Source organism: Aegilops tauschii, chromosome 2, assembly GCF_002575655.3.
Source record: "Aegilops tauschii subsp. strangulata cultivar AL8/78 chromosome 2, Aet v6.0, whole genome shotgun sequence".
NCBI classification, from domain to species: Eukaryota; Viridiplantae; Streptophyta; class Magnoliopsida; order Poales; family Poaceae; genus Aegilops; species Aegilops tauschii.
Genome location: NC_053036.3, coordinates 385,197,612 through 385,216,192, shown reverse-complemented (window position 1 = coordinate 385,216,192; position 18,581 = coordinate 385,197,612). Strand labels below are relative to the sequence as shown.

Below are 18,581 nucleotides of genomic sequence, written 5' to 3'. Positions count from 1 at the left end.
CCGTCAGCGGGTGCTCTCAACTTCCCGTCTTTCTTACGGTCCTCACTGTGCCATCGCATCAACTTGCCATGCTCTTCGTTTCTGAACAGACGTTTCAACCGTGGTATTATAGGAGCATACCACATCACCTTCGCAGGAACCCTCTTCCTGGGGGGCTCGCCGTCAACATCACCAGGGTCATCTCGTCTGATCTTATACCGCAATGCACCGCATACCGGGCATGCGTTCAGATCCTTGTACGCACCGCGGTAGAGGATGCAGTCATTAGGGCATGCATGTATCTTCTGCACCTCCAATCCTAGAGGGCATACGACCTTCTTTGCTGCGTATGTACTGTCGGGCAATTCGTTATCCTTTGGAAGCTTCTTCTTCAATATTTTCAATAGCTTCTCAAATCCTTTGTCAGGCACAACATTCTCTGCCTTCCACTACAGCAATTCCAGTACGGTACCGAGCTTTGTGTTGCCATCTTCGCAATTGGGGTACAACCCTTTTTTGTGATCCTCTAACATGCGATCGAACTTGAGCTTCTCCTTTTGACTTTCGCATTGCGTCCTTGCATCGACAATGACCCGGCGGAGATCATCATCATCGGGCACTGGTTCCTCTTCATCTTCAGCAGCTTCCCCCCTTGCAGCATCATTGGGCACATCGTCTGGTTCCTCTTCATCTTCAGCAGCTTCCCCCGTTGCAGCATCACCGTATTCAGGGGGCACATAGTTTTCATCGTCCTCTTCTTCTTCGCCGTCTTCCATCATAACCCCCATTTCTCCGTGCCTCGTCCAAACATTACAGTGTGGCATGAAACCCTTGTAAAGCAGGTGGGCATGAAGGATTTTCCGGTCAGAGTAAGACTTCGTATTCCCACATGTAGGGCATGGACAACACATAAAACCATTCTGCTTGTTTGCCTCAGCCACTTCGAGAAAATCATGCACGCCCTTAATGTACTCGGAGGTGTGTCTGTCACCGTACATCCATTGCCGGTTCATCTGCGTGCATTATATATAATTAAGTGTGTCAAAAACCATTACAGAACATCATGAATAGATAATTAAGTGACCAAATTAATAGAAGTTCATCATCACATTAGAACCAAAGTACATACATAGTTCTCATCTAACAACATATATATAGCTCTCCAGAGCATCTAATTAATTAAACCATACATTGAAACTATGTAAAACATTTCAATGCGAAAACAAATGCGATCATAATCGCAACCAAGGTAACAATTGATCCAACGGCATAATGATACCAAGCCTCGGTATGAATGGCATATTTTCTAATCTTTCTAATCTTCAAGCGCATTGCATCCATCTTGATCTTGTGATCATCGACGACATCCGCAACATGCAACTCCAATATCATCTTCTCCTCCTCAATTTTTTTTATTTTTTCCTTCAAGTAATTGTTTTCTTCTTCAACTAAATTTAACCTCTCGACAATAGGGTCGGTTAGAATTGCCGGTTCAACCACCTCCTAGATAAATAAAATCTATGTCACGCTGGTCGGTATATTTGTCATAAACAATAAATGAATCAAATAGTTATAAAAAGATAATATATACCACATCCGAATCATAGACAGGACGAGGGCCGACGGGGGCGGATACCAAAACCATCGCACTATGTAATAAGAAGGAATAAAATAGTAAGAAAATTAGACAAGTATCTATCTAAAGTAAGAATTTTTTCTTTCAAAAAGAAGATAAGAACAAGAGGCTCACCACGGTGTTGCCGGCGACGAGATCGGCGCGGGCGGTCGACGGCGGTGAAGACGGGAATGGGACGTGACAGGCCGCTAAACCTAGACAAATCTCGAGGAAAATGGAGCTTTGAGGTCGAGCTTCGAGAGGACAAAGCTTAACTAGTGTGGCTCGGGCATTTCATCGAACACCTCATGTGCATAGGAGGTGAGCTAGAGCACCACAAAGCCCTCCCCTCGCCGTCCAGAGAAAAACAGAGCACTGGAGTGCTCTGCTCGCGGGCGAGGGGTATATATAGGCACCTCATTGGTCCCGGTTCATGGCATGAACCGGTACTAAATCCGGGCCTTCTGTCCCGGTTCATGCCAAGAACCGGGACAAATGGTTGTGGGCCAGGAGCGAGGACCATTAGTCCCGGTTCGTGGCTCGAACCGGGACAAATGGTTCCATACGAACCGGGACCAATGCCCACGAGGCCCCGGCCGGCCCCCTGGGCTCACGAACCGGGACGAATGCCCCCATGGGTCCCGGTTCGTGACTGAACCGGGGCTAATGTGAAAACTGCCCTGCGACCTATGCCCTGTTTTCTACTAGTGAAGGGTTATACCTAGAAAGAAGAAGAGGATTTCTTAGACACTTACTCACCTGTGGCTAGACTGACAACCATTCGAGTATTACTCGCTTTGGCTGCCTCGCATGGTCTTCTCGTTCATCAGATGGATGTTAAGACGGCTTTCCTTAACGGAGAGCTAGACGAGGAAATTTACATGCAACAGCCAGATGGCTTTGTAGTAAATGGTCAGGAAAGAAAGGTGTGCAAGCTAGTGAAATCTCTATATGGCCTGAAACAAGCGCCTAAGCAATGGCACGAGAAGTTCAACACTACTCTAACATCTGCTGGCTTTGTTGTTAACGAAGCTGACAAATGTGTATACTATCGCTATGGTGGGGGCGAAGGAGTTATACTGTGTCTGTATGTCGATGACATACTGATATTTGGGGTCCACCTCAAAGTCATTGAGGAGGTCAAGGCTTTTCTATCTCATAACTTTGAGATGAAAGACCTGGGAGTGGCTGGTGTTATCTTGAACATCAAGCTATGAAGAAATTCTGAGGGTGGAATTACACTTTTGCAATCCCACTATGTTGAGAAGATTTTGAGCCGTTTTGGATATTCGGACTACAAACCTTCTGCAACACCATATGATCCTAGCGTGCGGATTCGAAAGTTCGAAGGCACGGCTGTAGATCAATTAAGATATTCTAAAGTGGTTGGTTCACTGATGTACCTAGCATGTGCTACTTGTCCTGGCATCTCATTTGCTGTGTGCAAACTGAGCCGGTTTGTTTCCAATCCGGGAGATGTGCATTGGCATGCTGTTGAGCGAGTGATGCATTACTTGCAAGGTACTACGAAGTATGGAATTCACTATTCTGGGTACCCAACAGTACTTGAGGGGTATAGTGATTCGAATTGGATATCTGATGCAGATGAGATGAAAGCCACAAGTGGATATATCTTCACACTTGGTGGCGGTGTTGTTTCCTGGAAGTCTTACAAGCAGATGATCTTAACAAGATCGACTATGGAAGCAGAACTCACAGCATTAGACACATCATGCGTCGAAGCAGAATGGCTTCGAGAGCTTTTGATGGATCTGCCGGTGGTTGATAAACCAGTGTCGGCTGTCCTTATGAACCGTGACAATCAAATGGTGATTGCCAAGGCTAAGAGTTCAAAGGACAATATGAAATCCACAAAGCACATAAGAAGAAGATTAAAATCTGTCAGAAAATCAAGAAACTCCGGAGTGATAGCGTTGGATTATATCCAGACGGCTAAAAATCTGGCAGACCCTTTTACAAAAGGGCTATCACGGATTGTGATAGAAAATGCATCGAGGGAGATGGGTATGAGACCCACGTAAGTTGCCATGGGGGTAACCCAACCTATGTGATCAGAGATCCCGTAAATTAGGACCTGGGAAAACAATCCAGCGGTCAACTGAGGAGAGTATCCTTAATTAACCCACTCCGTTGGAGATGCAATAATACTCTCAATTCTGTAAGGCAGGCTGACTTTCGTCTTAATGTGTTCCAAAGCTTATGTAAGCAAGATGCTAACGAATAGAGCATTCTTTGGAGGAACACACCTATGTGAGCCCGACTGCTGGTCACAGTCTATGAGATTGGGTGATCTCTAGGAAGCTCATGAGAAGGTATGGAGTACGACTAATAAGCTCCACCCGTGGGGTTTAGCCTTCGGCAGCCACGTATCAGCTGACAATGGGCGAAACTTCTACATGCCAAACTGACAATTCAAGGCATAGTCCATTGTTCAGTTGTGAAGAAGTCCAATCCCATTGCTCAAGGTGGAGTTTCAACTTAACAGTCTCCGCTGAAAATTCTGGTATATCAAACATTGCTTGGAACAATTGACAAACTTATGTGCCTCGAGATCTGGTGGGGGATTGTTGGATTATGGATGGGCTTAGGCCCATATAAGACAATAATCCCTGGTTAATCTCTAAGGCGCATGCATGTGTACGGCAAGTGGTGGGAAGTTTAGTACCATACTGCTACAGTAAGAAGAGTGAGACCTTTCTATAAGGGCTGCTCCATCACTTGCTATTGAGAGCTTGGGAATAGGAGTTGTACAGGCGCGCTCCTCCTCCTCCGCCGCCCAACTCGCCTCGCCTCGTCACGACGCGCGCGCCGCGGGTTGTGGGAATGAGCCGAGCCGAAGCTTATTTTTGCCGCTCAGAAATAGTTAATTAATTAACGAGTCGCTTACGGAAGCGCCATTGTCCGAGACGTTGGACTGTGGGCTGTTTGCGGACTCGGTCGTGGGCCTGGCCCAGGCCCATCTACCTGACGGCCTATATAAGAAGGCTTTGGCTAGTGGAGTGAAACCTAACTCAGTTCACTCACTCCCTCTCGTACAACCCTAACCGTCATCTACTTTTCCTCTCTCTGTGCTGCTTCCGGCGATCCCATCCCGACGACCGTGTGCACGGTTGGTCGGGAGAGCAGGTGCCTCCGGAACCCTGTCATTCGAGATCCTGCCCGGGAGAACGGCAATAAGGTTTTTGGGGAGCGTCTCGACGCGACTGCTCCCGATCCATCCCCTTCACCGACCGCCTCTGCTTCCACTACTTCCCCTACATCGACACGATGGCCGACGACGCCGCCGCCAAGAGGAAGGCCACCGACGACGCCGAGGTTGCTGCTGCCTCCGCCGCGTTGGTGTGGCCAACCGAAGGGTATGATCTGTTCATCCCTCGTTTACTCGTTCTCGTGCTAGCTGTATATGTGCTGCTTGCTAGCATGGTTAGGTATCGCTATAAGATGCATGCCGTTTATGCCATGCTTACTGTTTACTCGTGAATTAGTCTAATCGGAAAAGTGCTAATATTTTCAACAACACCTCCGTACTGGGAGGTCGACCGCCGCGTCGACGTTGCCGGGAGGTTGATGCCGCTACTCTGCTACTCTTTGCGTCAGCAAGCTGATGGTAGAGGAAGCAGAGATGGAACACCGGGCGCCGCGCTGCTGCCACCGTGCGCAAGGACGCCGGGGCTGAGTGCCACGACGGCGTCGAGGCTGAAGTTGAACCGCTGAAGGCCGGCCGTCGCAGAAGATGGCACCGCGTGCTGGGGCCTTGCGCCGACTGTGTTCAAGGAGAAGAAGTGAATGGGCGAGCTGTGGGGCATTCTGTGGGGGCGCTAGGACCTCGACGTACCGTTGGTAGCCAAAAGGCTAGGAACCGCCGGGAGGAGCGGCGTTGCGGCGGTGTGGCTAACCACCGACAGGGATTTTGCGGCTCATGAAATCGCTTCGCTGTAGCGTGCTGACAGGGATTTGGAGTAGTATATATGTGTAACCACCGAGAATTTAAAACGTTTTGAAAACATGCTCAATCAGAAGTCAGAACAATGCACGTTTAGAGGAATGACTGGATATACAGGCATTTCATCAGTTTAAGTATGCATCAGGAAAACGGGCTAAAACACAGGGAGCCACCCTTGCATACTTAAACTTCACCTACAAGAGGACCGCCACATACCAAGTACAGTCAGCGTACAGCTAATTGGCTGAGCCAAAATACATGGTCACAACAAAGAACCGAACGAGAACAGTGACCATAAGATCTGTACGTAGCTGCTATTAACAGAGCAACACACCCGCAAAAAAAAAAAAAAAAAAAACAGAGCAACAACAGCAAGCATTTGCGATCCAGCGGCCGTTGCGACTGTGGAAACTGGCTTGAAGACATGATTTAGTGGGGCGCGCTGGATCGGCTGCTGGTTTGGAACGGGCAGTCTGCGCGGCGTTGTTGTCTTGGTGTACACGGGCTTGCTGTTGAGCTCGGGAGATCTGCTGAGGAGTAAGAGCATCTCCAGCCGTTGGCCCCCTCAGGACGCATAAAAATCGCCTCCTGGGGGCGAGCCGGCGATACAATCGGCGCTGGGGCGTTTCCCCCCTCCCCCAATCGCCGACCCCCCCCCCCCCCCCCCCCGGCGATTCATTTTTCAACCCCCAACCGCCGCGCACTTCCCCTTCCCGGGCCCGCTGGTCATTGCCCCTAGCGCACCCCTCGCTCGCCTCCTTCCTCGCCGACGCCGCCGGCAAGTTCAAAATGATACATAGATAGTTCACCATAGCATACATAATGAAAATGATACACAGATAGTTCACCGTAGCAAAGCCTATTAAAAGAAAAGATCAACTACTCGTCGCTTTCCGGCTCCGACTCGGTAATGTCCTCTTCCGACGTCTGCAAGTAGGCGTCAGCATGCCGCTCGTCCTCGAAGTCCCAGGACGACGTGTTCAGTTGAGCGGCCTGCTTCCGCGCACGCTTGTCCTCCCGATAGGCGGCTCACTCCTTTCTCCTCGCCTCCCTCTCCGTCCTCCGTTGCCTGTAAAACTGGCGCTCGTTGACGATGTCCTGCGGGAAGCGTTCGCGCCACTCCGCCATGGCTTCCACGTCCATCTCCGCGATCGCTAGGCGACGGTGCCGCCTCCGGTTGTCACGACGATCCTCGTCGGTGAAAAGCCGCGGGAGATGCGCGAGATCCTGCGCGCACTGGCTCGTCGACACATCAGGGAAATTCATATCCCAACGAGGCCGCCGGAGGCGCCACGCCGCCGCGTCGTACGCACGGGCCGCCTCCTCTGCGGTGTCGAAGGTGCCGAGACTGAGCCGTTTTTCGCCGAACGAGATTTCGGAGGAGAAGACGCCGGAGCGGCGCTCGCGGACTCCGCGGAAATCAGCAGCGCCCAGGCGGCGCATCGACATGGTGGCGCAGAGGCGAGAAAGAGAGGAGGCACGCAGGAGCGTCGGCGGTGGAGAGGAGAGGAGAGGAGAGGGGAAGTGTGCGTCCACCGACGGAGGGTAGGCTTTTTATAGCCGCGGGCGGGCGGCGTCCGCGTGGCCGCCGGGCATACACTGCGCCGCCCGTGAGGCATCAATGGATGCTGACCGGCGCGGCAGCGCGCCGCAGCTTTGGCATTGATTTCTCCCGCGGGAACCGAGGCGATGAGGACGACGAAGCGACGAGAAGCACCGTGTCCCTGACTCGGGGGCCCACGTTTAGTTCGCGCCAAAACCGTTTCACCCGGCGCCCCCAGCGCGCCGGGTTCGGCTTGGGTCCGCCGGCGTCAAATTCGGCCCCAGCCGGCGAAAAATGGGCTTATGGGGGCGTGGCTGGGCCGATTTTTCTGCGGCGGCGTGAAAATATCGCCTGGGGAGGGCGTGTTGAGGGTGCGGCTGGAGATGCTCTAAGCCTATTGGCATACACATTCTGGAATCTGGCGAGACTGGAAACACCAAAAAGTCATGCAGAAAAAGTCTTCAAGCAAAGGGCAGAGATCTTCGAAGGGGCTGTGTTCAGCACTGTAAAAGAGGGCAAGTTCAGTTTCAGATCAACTTCGTATCAGCAGCACTTGTAGAAACGGACCTCCTGCGTGGTTGCATTTTTTTTCCTTTTTTTTTTTTGACGAGGGGTTCGTGCTCGGTTGCATGCAACTGCACCGCGTAGTACTCCTTTTTTTTACGGGCACAGAGTACTATGCATTAGCCACGGTCCAGTAAGAGTAAGGCCCAGGAAAACATCAGGTCCGTTGCACTATTCTGGACCAGGAGGACAGTGCTAACCCAACGAACGGCAATAAATGCGATAGGGCCGTTCCTGTTTCTGCACAAATACGGGTGACATACGCGAGACAAATACGGGTCATGGCAGCGATCACGAGGGCATGCGATGGTCATGATTCCAGGAACATCTGAGCTCGGGCTCAGAACCGAATTTTCGCCCTAAACGCTCTTATATTTCTTCTTTACGGAGGGAGTACGTGCTACATTTTACCCAAACTTTTTTTGGCCGGCTGTACCTGCCGCGTCCATGGTTTATTTTGGTTTCTGATTTTTCATCGAAAAAAGTTTAAAATAAACCTTAAAGTTGTAGACGAAAGCTAAATCAAACCCTGAACTTTGAATCCCGGAAATTGGCACTCTGAATTTGTAATCCCGGTCTATTTTGGACCCTAGACCTGTTTGGCACGCTGGGAAGACTACAATCCCGGCCGGGATTCCAGCTACTCTCACATACTAGAATTTGGGCCGGCCCACTATAACACAACAAGAATTCATGAGGTTTAAAAAATGTTCGCACATTTCTAAAATTGTTCAAAAGTTAAAAATGTTGTCGTTTTCTATTTTTCGCACAAATTCAATTCGTTTTGTGTTTTTAAAAACAGTTTGGAATTTCGTGTTTCGCACAAAATCAACTCTATTAGCATTTTAAAAAACTGTTCGTGATTTCAAAAAAACACATTTATCAAAAAATGTTCAGCATTCCAACAGTTTTTCACATGCTATTAAAAAAATTCGTATTTTCAAAATTGTGTCACATTTTCTAAATACTGTTTTTGGAATTTCGTAAATTATTTCATAAATAATATATTTAAAAAATGTTTCGGATTGTTGGCAGTGGACTCGACTGTGCCAGCCCACCAGACATGAAGCAAGTTTTTTTCCTTAACACGCGACGTAAAAAATTCTTTCTTTCTTTTTCTTAACGGGCGACGTAATAATTCCAAACCAAAAAAACATGCTGTGGAGTCGAACTTGGGACCTGGTAGCCACTACACTGACTGACATAGTCAGAGGCCCGAAATATTTAATCAGAAACCAAAGCGTCGAACTTTGAAAACATTTTTAGGGGCAAACAATTATTGATAGCGTATTTATTTATGAAATCTTTGAACATTTTATAAAGTGCGAGAACTTTTTGAAAATTTCGAATACTTTTAAAAAAACCAACAACTTTGAAAAAGCGAACACCTTTCTAAACATTTTTTGAAACCTGAACAAAATTTTAAAGTGCAAACACTTTTTGAAACATTTTTTTTTTTTGCAACCTGAACAAAATTTTAAAGTGCGGACACGTTTTGATACATAAACATTTTCTGAAACCTGAAAATATTTTGTGACATCTAAAAAATATCACAAGTTTTAAAAAATGTACGGGCCAATCCAAATGTTTGTACAATGTATAATAATATTTGTGTGATTCAAAAAAATGTTTTTAAATTAAAAAAATGTAACATTTCAAGAATGATCATGAGTTCCAAAAAATGTGTTTGTGATATTTTTAAAAGAATGTGTTTAGAATGTAAAAAAAATGTTTGTGTGATGTAAAAAATGTGTCTTAACCTTAACAGAATATATGTGGCATGTCCTTGAAAAAAATGTATGCAAATTTAAAAATGTTGAACCACGTAAAAGAGTGTTGTGTAATTTTATAAATTGTTTATTGTCATTAAGAAAATGTAAAACGTGTAGTTGAAAAAATATTACCATGTATTCAAAAAGTTTTGAAAACATGTAATTTATAAATGTACATAATTTATTTGAAAATATCAAAAGTTTATCCAAAAATATTTAATGTGTGCGTTAAAAATGTACATTGGGTATTGAGAAAAATTAGACATGTGTAAAAATGAAAAAAGAAAAGAAAAAGAAAAAGGAGGAAACTAAGAAAAAACCAGATTAGTGCGCGCGCGCATGAGCAACTGTGCTACTGGGCGGCCCCAATTCAGCAAATCCCGGCTATGTTCTGTCAAGGTTTAAAATAGACCGGGATTAAAGAGTTTAGTGTGCTGATTTCAGGAATTGAGAGTTCGGGGTTTGATTTAGCTTTCGCCTAAAAATTGAAGGTTTGTTTTGGACTTTTTCCTTTTTCATCCGGTTTATTTGCACTAAATTTTCTTCCATGTCCAAGTTGCGCTGCTGCATCTGGCTCAGCCTAGTCCAACCCAACTGCACCCTGTGGAGCGAGCAGAGGACCCCGGCGGCGGCGAGGAAGTGGAAATAGCCAGACTCCGGGTGGGAAGCGTGGCGCAGGACGGAAAGCACCACAGGTAGGGTGCGGCGAGCAGGTCGCGTCCGTGCCGGGCGCCGGGCGCCGGGCACCGCGCGGACGCCCGCGTCGTTGATCCCGGGTACCTGAGGCCGACTAGAAGCTACAGCGCCAGGGCCTGCCGGGAGGCTGTGGGGCCCAAGGCCGTGGTCAGTGGGAGCACGGCGCACTCGGCCAGGGCGACGTGCTCCTCCGCCCAGAAGAGCGCCCGTGGCAGCGAGGGGAACTGCGCCTGCCGGCACACCTATTGCTGCTTCAAGGGCCACGTGCCGGCGGACCTTCCGCTGGGGACCTTCCTGGCGTCGCGGAGGCGGCTGATCAAAACGGAGCAGAGAATGAAGCCTAGGAGGCTAGGACGACTAGCCCAGAGCTTCTCCGCTGTGGGGCGCAGTTCCACGAGGACGACCGGAAGCGCGTCCGGCGATGGCACAGCGTTTGGCAAGATTCTCTCTCCCTTGATGCGGCGTCGGCGAGCAAGGCAAGAGTCTGAGGACAAATTAAAGAAAGAAGGGAGCGGAGCAGTGCGGCTTGGTGAAACTGATCCACAGTGGCGGCGCCCATGGAGTGTCAGACAGCAGATCGACGTAGCCAGGATAACATCATTTCTCTCTTTTTAGACAGCGTTTGGGCTTTCAAAAATTCTTTTGCTCGGATTTTTGAGCTTTCTTGAATGTTAAGACTCTGTTGCGACTTCTAATAATATGGCTGCATGCATCAACTGATGGTATTCCTCCTTTTAAAAAAAATGCGAGGAAAACAAGGAATTTGGTTTGCAGGGTTCAGATTGACAGACCAGTCTTTCGTGCTTGCTTGTTTCCCTTTCAACTTAAGCTCCAACCAAGTTGAATCTTGAATGGATGGCCCTCCTCTTGTATATATGAAGGATTGGCGCTTTTGAGTTTGCTGTAAGCAGTTTTACAGGGCTAATGTTTTTGAAGTTGAATGGGGCTTAACTTTTAGGAAGCAGCTGCTGCACTTTGAGGTGTACATTTGGTCAGGATAACATCATTGCTGGAAGCAGCTGCTGGCGTGCGTCCGGAGTCGGGGCTCGCGCACGTGTACCGCTTCCTCAACGTGAACGGGTTGGTTGTGATGGTATCCGTCCACGTCGCCGCCATGGCGCACTTCCTCTTCGTGCGTGCGCCGGCCGGCCGGGGTCCGCGTTCATCCGGACGGGACAGGACGGGACCGCGTGGCTCGGCCTACGCGTGCGTGGTACATCCCGTACAAGATCATGTCGTCCGAGATCTCGCTCTACTGGCCAAAAAGCACTAATTGCAAAAAACATTGACGCTTCAGGTAAGGTTTGCAGGAACCACACATTTACGGAATTGTGCCAAAAAGCATTAATTTTTTTCATAAAACATTAGTCGCCGGCTTAGGCCGTTTTGAGCACGATTATGACAGGTGGGTCCCGCCAAAAGTGGCAGACAAAAATTCAGTTGTGGAGGGGGCAAACTGAAGAGTGCCAGACAAGGTCACGCGCTCCACCAGGCAGCGTGTCTGGTCACCCGCGCGATCGAAGCATCCAGAGACGCGACCCACCTGACGGCAAGCGGTGGGTGCCTAATCCCACGCGCGGCTCATCCTCGCTGATCCACGGCGCGCTTCACCCAGCGACCACCGCTGCTGCTGTTTCCATATCTCTCTCTCTCTCTCTCTCTCTCTCTCTCTCTCTCTCTCTCATTCACAGGATCTAGTACCGTATAACATTGGAACTCCACAATCTTTGCTACTACTGTTTGTAACTCCATAATCTCACCGTACCGGCCTCTTCCCTCTCTCAAACGGACCTTGCTTGTGTTACAACTCTGAATCGTGTAGTACATGTGTGCTGCGAATTCGAGGCAAGTTCTCGTTTAGTTATATGGATGGATCCCTTGCATATATGTCTAATTGTTACATAGACGAAAAATGGAGTTACTATGTATGGGTTACTTGTTCCCTTGCATATTATATTCATATATATTTCGTCTTCTGTTTCAGAGAAAATCCCCTCTTGCTTACTCCATTTTTTAGCTACTGAATTACTCCCAAAATATAAGAACGTTTTTTTGAGGGAAAAGCCTTCATGGCTAGCTTTATTAAAAAAAAATTATAAGAACGTTTTTGACACTACAGTAATGTAAAAATCATTCGTATATTATGGGACAGAGGAAGTACTATGCATTAATAGCACCTGTTGCAGACTCGTTTTGCTCTTCGGGGGAGGCTCTACTCTACTTGAGCTAGTACACGACGCTTTAGTTTGACAGAGAAATCAGAGGGAAAGTATGAGGCTTCAGTTTTAAAGTGGCCTCTGCTTATTTCAGGTAGCTCACTGGTAGTTAATGACAGCAAGCCTGGCCATTGAACAACATGCAGATATACATAGGGCTATGTTTGAATAATTTGGGCACATATTACATGAGTGTGGCGCCCATCCCATCAAAATGGAGGAGGTTGACAAGCACAAAAGGTACGTTCAATACATACTGGGGCTCAGCGTCGACAACAGACCAACATCCAGAGTTCAAGAGTATAAAGCAACAGCACCGACAACACAACAGCATCTAAAGTTCAGCATCCAAAGTTCAACATCCAAGGTGCACCAACAACAGAACAACATCTAAAGTTCAGTATCCAAAGCTCAACATCCAAAGTGCACCGACAACACAACAGGATCTAAAGTTCAGGATCCAAAGTTCAGGAGGCAAGTGCGACAAGTAAAAATAAATAAGTCTTGCTGGGGGCACAGCACAACAAACCCTTACATAAAACAATAGCAATAGCGCTAGTCAGGCTCTGGACGGGGCGGTGGAGTCCGGTGAAGCAGAGCTCGGCGATGATCCTGCTGATGCTGCCTCCAATGCTGTAAGAAGCCACAAATTTTGTATATCGCGTCAGTAGTCGCTGGAAGGTATCATACAAGGTAAACATGCTTGGAAATGCGGAAGAGTTTGATTGTGAATGTGGTCAATTTCACACATGGGCTTGCTTTGCAGCCATGTGCTTAAGGCACCAGTGGCATCTTTAAGTTTGATGTTCCAAAAACTGCCAAGAGTGGCCTAACGAAACCTGCACTTCGTTGTTCATTACAGGTGCTTGACTTCATCCGTGTGAAGGAAATTCCAGCTAAAGCATATACCGTATAGTAAAACGGTGGACCAAAGATGCTCGCGACATTCTGTTGGCACACCTTTCCCATTCTCAGAGGGATAACATGGATCGTGGCCTGTTCTCTTATCGACACTTAAGCATGTATATGCACGCAATGGAGTTGGTTTGACTCAGTGACACTAGTACCAATGCTTATGATCGGCTCATCGCCTTGTTCAATTCTAATATTGCAGAAATGTACACTTAGTAGAAGATTGATGAAACAAAGAGAAACACGGGTTAAAACTGAGACCAGCAGCATGGGACTCGAGTAATCCTACTAATCATGCTACTGTTTCACACTAGCTAATCATGCTACTGTTGCTACTGGTTCAAATTTATGCTGCTTGCAAAATCAGAGGCCACAAGTTCAACAAATTAGTTATTGGTTCAGACTTATGTTGTTTCATCCGTATATCGACTTACCAAATTAACATAAGCTCTTAGACCTTTTCTCCATTAAATTGCCCCGCTTGGACCTGCACATTAAAAATGGATGTTAAGCACCATAAAAAATTGCATAGTTTAGTAAACAAGTTAGCATACAAGGTTTACATATTACATAGCTACCTGGAGATCCATTTTGTCCTTGATAAGCAACGACCAAGCTACAACCACCTCCAATGTGGTGTCCCCAAGTACACAATCAAACGCGGTTGTTTGGCACTGCTTAACAGGAAAGTCAACATGCCCCTTTTGTGCAATACACTGACCGGGCCCTCCGTATGCTTCTATGGTCACTCTCAGAATCCCATATGATTTCACTGAAACCACTCGTCTCGACAAGTGAAGATACTTGCCTGAACCTGAATGTATTTCTTTGTCACGATCATCAAGCAAGACAATTGACCTGCAAGTGGTATCGATCACATCTACAGCAGAAGAAGGAGCCCAAAAGCAAATGACCCGACATCCATGTTTGAAAGGCCAATCCCCTTTGGTTACTCGTATGCCCACAATAGTAGCTTGGTGCGATTTATGAAGCTGCTCAAGTGTTAACTCAGTTGTACAACGATGGTTGGAGAGCAAGAAGGTAGGTCCATCACCACCATAAGTCACACTGGCTGAGGAAGTGTTAAAATCATCTGTACCGCCGTAACGTCCTGTACAAATAATCAATCTTTGCGACTCAGCTTCATCGATTACTTTGAGTTCAACTTCAAAGTCGACATGGTCAAAACTAACAATCGCACGAGACGGGCCAATCAAGCATAAGGAATCATTCTGCAGGAATTATAATCATTATAAATACCTAATCGCAATTATACTACGGAACATGAATAAAATGAGAAGAAAACTTAATACAATACATACTTCTCCATTTAGTTCTTGATAATCAAACTTTGGCCGAGAGAACAGAATGTTGCGGTTGCGGTCCACAGTGTCTCGAGCAGCAACCTTGCCATACACTTTGAGTGGCCAATTCAAGCCTTTCAGATTCTTTATCTTAATTGAATAGATCTGCAAAGTAGTACCAGTGACGGCAGCAGGGGATGGGATGCTGCCAGGTGTGTAGTGTGTAAACTACATAGGGCTTAGTATGACTGCAGCACAAAGACAAGTGTCAAATGTTAGAATTCTAATATGAATAAGCAATGTAAAGATATCATCAAAAACAAGCGTGTAAATTGCATAGGGCTCAATATGGCTGCAGCACCAAAGACAAGTGTCAAATATCAGAATTCTAATATGAATAAGCTTTGGAACAGAAATATTTCATTTTGAAGAAAACGGAACTTCATTGACAGCACACTGAAGCTAGAGGTACATAAAATGTGATTATTTTTCTAAAACGGGCTTGTTTGCATTTAAATCATCATGAGCTACCAAATGGTACATTAATGTTCCTACTCCAGAAATTGCCACAGTGCTTGAAAGAATAGTTTCATCTTCTACAATTAGAAGAACTTTCTAGTTTAGCGGATTGTCGACCGATTCACAAGTTTACTACTATCTATTAATGCTTCTAATCATTTTGCTATGATAAAATTCTGCTTTATCCATAAAGAGAGAGCGCTATAAGTTTAAGATTCAAATTAGTGAGGTGATTTGCATGGACAACTGGTGGTACAAAAGTTGCAAGGATTGCTGAAAAAAGGTTCAAGCATAGGGAGACACTTATTACAAAAACTTGCATCTCATAGTTACTCCACACAAGTAACACACACAAAAGTACAGGATATGTACAGTTACACACATCCCCCCTACTGTTATGCGTGTATGTCTCATAGTTAGACATTAATATGTATGCTAAACTTTGTTAGTAGTGTACTAATTGCTTGATTTATTCAAAACAAGATAACTATACAGATGATGTACAGGTTAATCATGAAAATATACATCGAATTCTGTTACCTTTTTAAGTTGATTGCCAATTATGGAAGGGCCACTTTTATAGGATGTAACTAAGCAGTCATACACAGGGATGTTCATAGTTTGATTTGTAAGAGTATGGGAAGTGACAAAATTGACTTGGTGTTGTTGGAGCGTCAAGTTGTTACCCTACATATGTCATGTTCCATATAACGAGAAGAGAACACATTTTTTGTGTTTGTTTTAAACTGGCACTACCATTTACATTATGTAATATCCGTATCTACTATGTATCCATTTATTTAGGGGGGAACAATGGAAGAACTGGTACCAGAAAGAAGACTGATGCAATTTAAGGATCAGCTAACAAAGGGTTGCATAAACACACAGTTGAGAACTTCAGCTTATATGATGCTAGACAAAGCTCAGGCGTTTGGATCACCTCTTAGGCTATGCTTTACATACCAGACCAGGGGTGAACAAAATAGTACCCCAGCAAGAAAATTTTCCACTGTTTCCTCACAATGCGCCTTGCTGGAGGCTTGAGCAGAGCAGAACACTATACTTTCAGGTCGATAAACAAAATTAGTTTTCATCACATTTATGTCTAACTTGTTCTTACTATTTTTTTATATCAACAGATGTTTATTGGATTTACTGTTGAAGTTACCGACATGTAAACAACTTCATCTAGCAGTCAAAAGGAGACACACAATGTCTACATAAGACAGCGGGTAAGCAATATAGGCTGTCAGCTTTAAACTGAAAAAAGAAATCATTTTAGATGGAATTATGACACCCATTTTAGATGGAATTATGTGCAGTCGTGTGCTGTGGTCATGCTCTGGGGAGCACATGCCCTTGCTGTCCAAGCTACTGGATTACGGGATGCCTATGTAGAGAGCCACAGGTAGCACTCTTTGTTGGCGTTACTGTAGGTCATTTCTTAGGTGGGTCATTTTTGCTCTACTAAGGATGGATTTATTACTTCTTTGTTGATTGTCAGCTCACGCTGTGTCGATCTGTCTTACACCACATGCTTGCTTGCATTTAAATTATTGTGAGCTACCAAATGGTACATTAATGTTCCTACTCCAGAAATTGCCACAGAGCTTGAAAAGATGGTTTCATCTTATACAATTAGAAGAACTTTCTAATTTAGTGGATTGTCGACCGATTCAAAAGTCACTACTATCTATCAATGCTGCATACAGTGTTTCTAATCATTTCACTATGATAAAATTCTGCTTTATCCATAAAGGGAGAGCGCTGCAAGTTTAAGATTCGAATTACTGAGGTGATTTCCATGGACGACTGGTGGGTACAGAAGTTGCAAGGATTGCTGGAAAAAAAAGGTTCAAGCAGAGGGAGAGACTTAAAAGTAGTGTCCTTGCTGTCCTGTTAATAGACCAGCCCCAAGGTATCGCAGTTTATTGCTATGGCTTCCCCAACAGATAATTCTCCTAAACTTACAGAGGATCCAAACACCGAGGTAGCAAACTGCTTCTAATACATAATCATATTATTTGCAAACAATAACAGGAGGTCATATTTATATAACATAACATGGCTTTTCTTAATGGGAAATATTCATGACAGGGCAGCAGACACCAAGCAATACTCCAGACTTTCTTGAAATACTCGATTGTGGATGGGTCATTCTCCTTGTCCTCCTCTTCCTTGGTCTTCTTCACCTTAACATCCTCACACTTGGTCTCCTCCTCCCTCATGTCTAACTTGGCCAAGGTGTTCTCGTAATTATTGGGAAATCGATAATATTTGCTGAAAAGAGTCGACAAGTTGATCTGCCCCGGCTCCGGCTCCTGCTCCGGCTCATGGTTCATGCTGAATCCCTTGGATATCTGCATATTTAATTTGGCTGCTGTATTGCACAGCTCGGTGGCCTTGTAGGAGCAGATGGGGTCATTGGATTTGTTGATAAAATATAGCATAGAAAGCATCCGATGGCCCAGGTCCTCCATATCTTGGAGCATCAAGTTGAAGTACTCCGCAAGTTGATTCTCATCGTCCCTGGTAGTAGCGGTAGCAGGCTCCTTTGTGGCGATTGCCCACGTTGTTTGAGAATCGATTTCTTTCCAGACAGAGAACGTGGGAGTAAGTGAGGCATGCAAGTCTCTGCGCTCCCTCTCCACGGAGATGATTTCCTTTACCAGGGATTGGGGCTTCTCTTTCCCCATCTTCTTCAATAGCTTCTTCCTGAGTTTCCTCTCCATCTTCTTCGTGAGCTCCCCCTCCATCTCCGGTTTATTGGGGGTTTGATGAGAAGAGGCTCTTCTCTTTTTCTCTTTTCTCCTCCTCTTCTTCTTTTTCTCCTTTCTCTTCTTCTTTGATTTGATTGATTGATTGATTGAATTGACGCGTTTCTTGGTCCGTCCGCTGCAAGGAGCTGTGTGTGTGTGTATATATATATATATATATATATATAGGTTTGAATAACGCCTCCTTTCCGATAGATATCCAAGGTGGTACTAAAGTTTCCTTGCTTTTTTTTCCCTTAATAATAACTGCAGGCCGAATCGTTTTGGTCCTCCACCCAGTCGAACGTGCCGGATTTGCCGCGTGCGGAAAGGTGGAGAGGGCGCCGGCCGGAGTGGATGTGAACGCGGGAGTCATCATGGCGCTGAAAGCCTGAACCCCCGTCCATCTTGATTCTGGCCAAACCTAATGAATCCGGCTATTTGCATCAACGCTGGCCATCCAACTTAAATCCTACGCCTAATGTAACACTTGCCTTAATTTTGCAGAAACATGCCCGTCTCCATCTTAGTTCTGATCTGGTACTTTTTCGAAAAACCCCTCAGCGGTGGGCAGCTTTACCTATTCCGTACTACACGATCCTACCTGCATCAGCGGCGGTGCGGACGGAACGCGTCTCCTTGGATGATCGCTTGAACTGAACGCATCTCTTCGGACGGTCGCCGCGACGGCGATGGACTGCAACTCCCAGCCCCCGATCTCAGGATGCAAGTGGACACGTC

The 18,581-nt window shown here is 46.2% G+C and overlaps 1 protein-coding gene and 1 pseudogene across 1 annotated transcript; both read right to left on the bottom strand.

Moving 5' to 3' along the window:
• Nucleotides 1-6,587: 6,587 nt before the first annotated feature.
• LOC109734249 (pathogenesis-related genes transcriptional activator PTI5-like) lies at nucleotides 6,588-7,007 on the bottom strand. Its single transcript, XM_020293462.1, has one exon. It carries the CDS (start codon nucleotides 7,005-7,007, stop codon nucleotides 6,588-6,590), a length of 420 nt encoding a protein of 139 aa, XP_020149051.1.
• A 5,677-nt stretch (nucleotides 7,008-12,684) lies between these two features.
• LOC109734250 (uncharacterized) lies at nucleotides 12,685-17,971 on the bottom strand (annotated as a pseudogene).
• Nucleotides 17,972-18,581: the final 610 nt, after the last annotated feature.

Bases quoted from the DNA above. Each gene is read 5' to 3' on its own strand.
- LOC109734249 (XM_020293462.1), bottom strand. From the start codon at position 7,007: ATGTCGATGCGCCGCCTGGGCGCTGCTGATTTCCGCGGAGTCCGCGAG.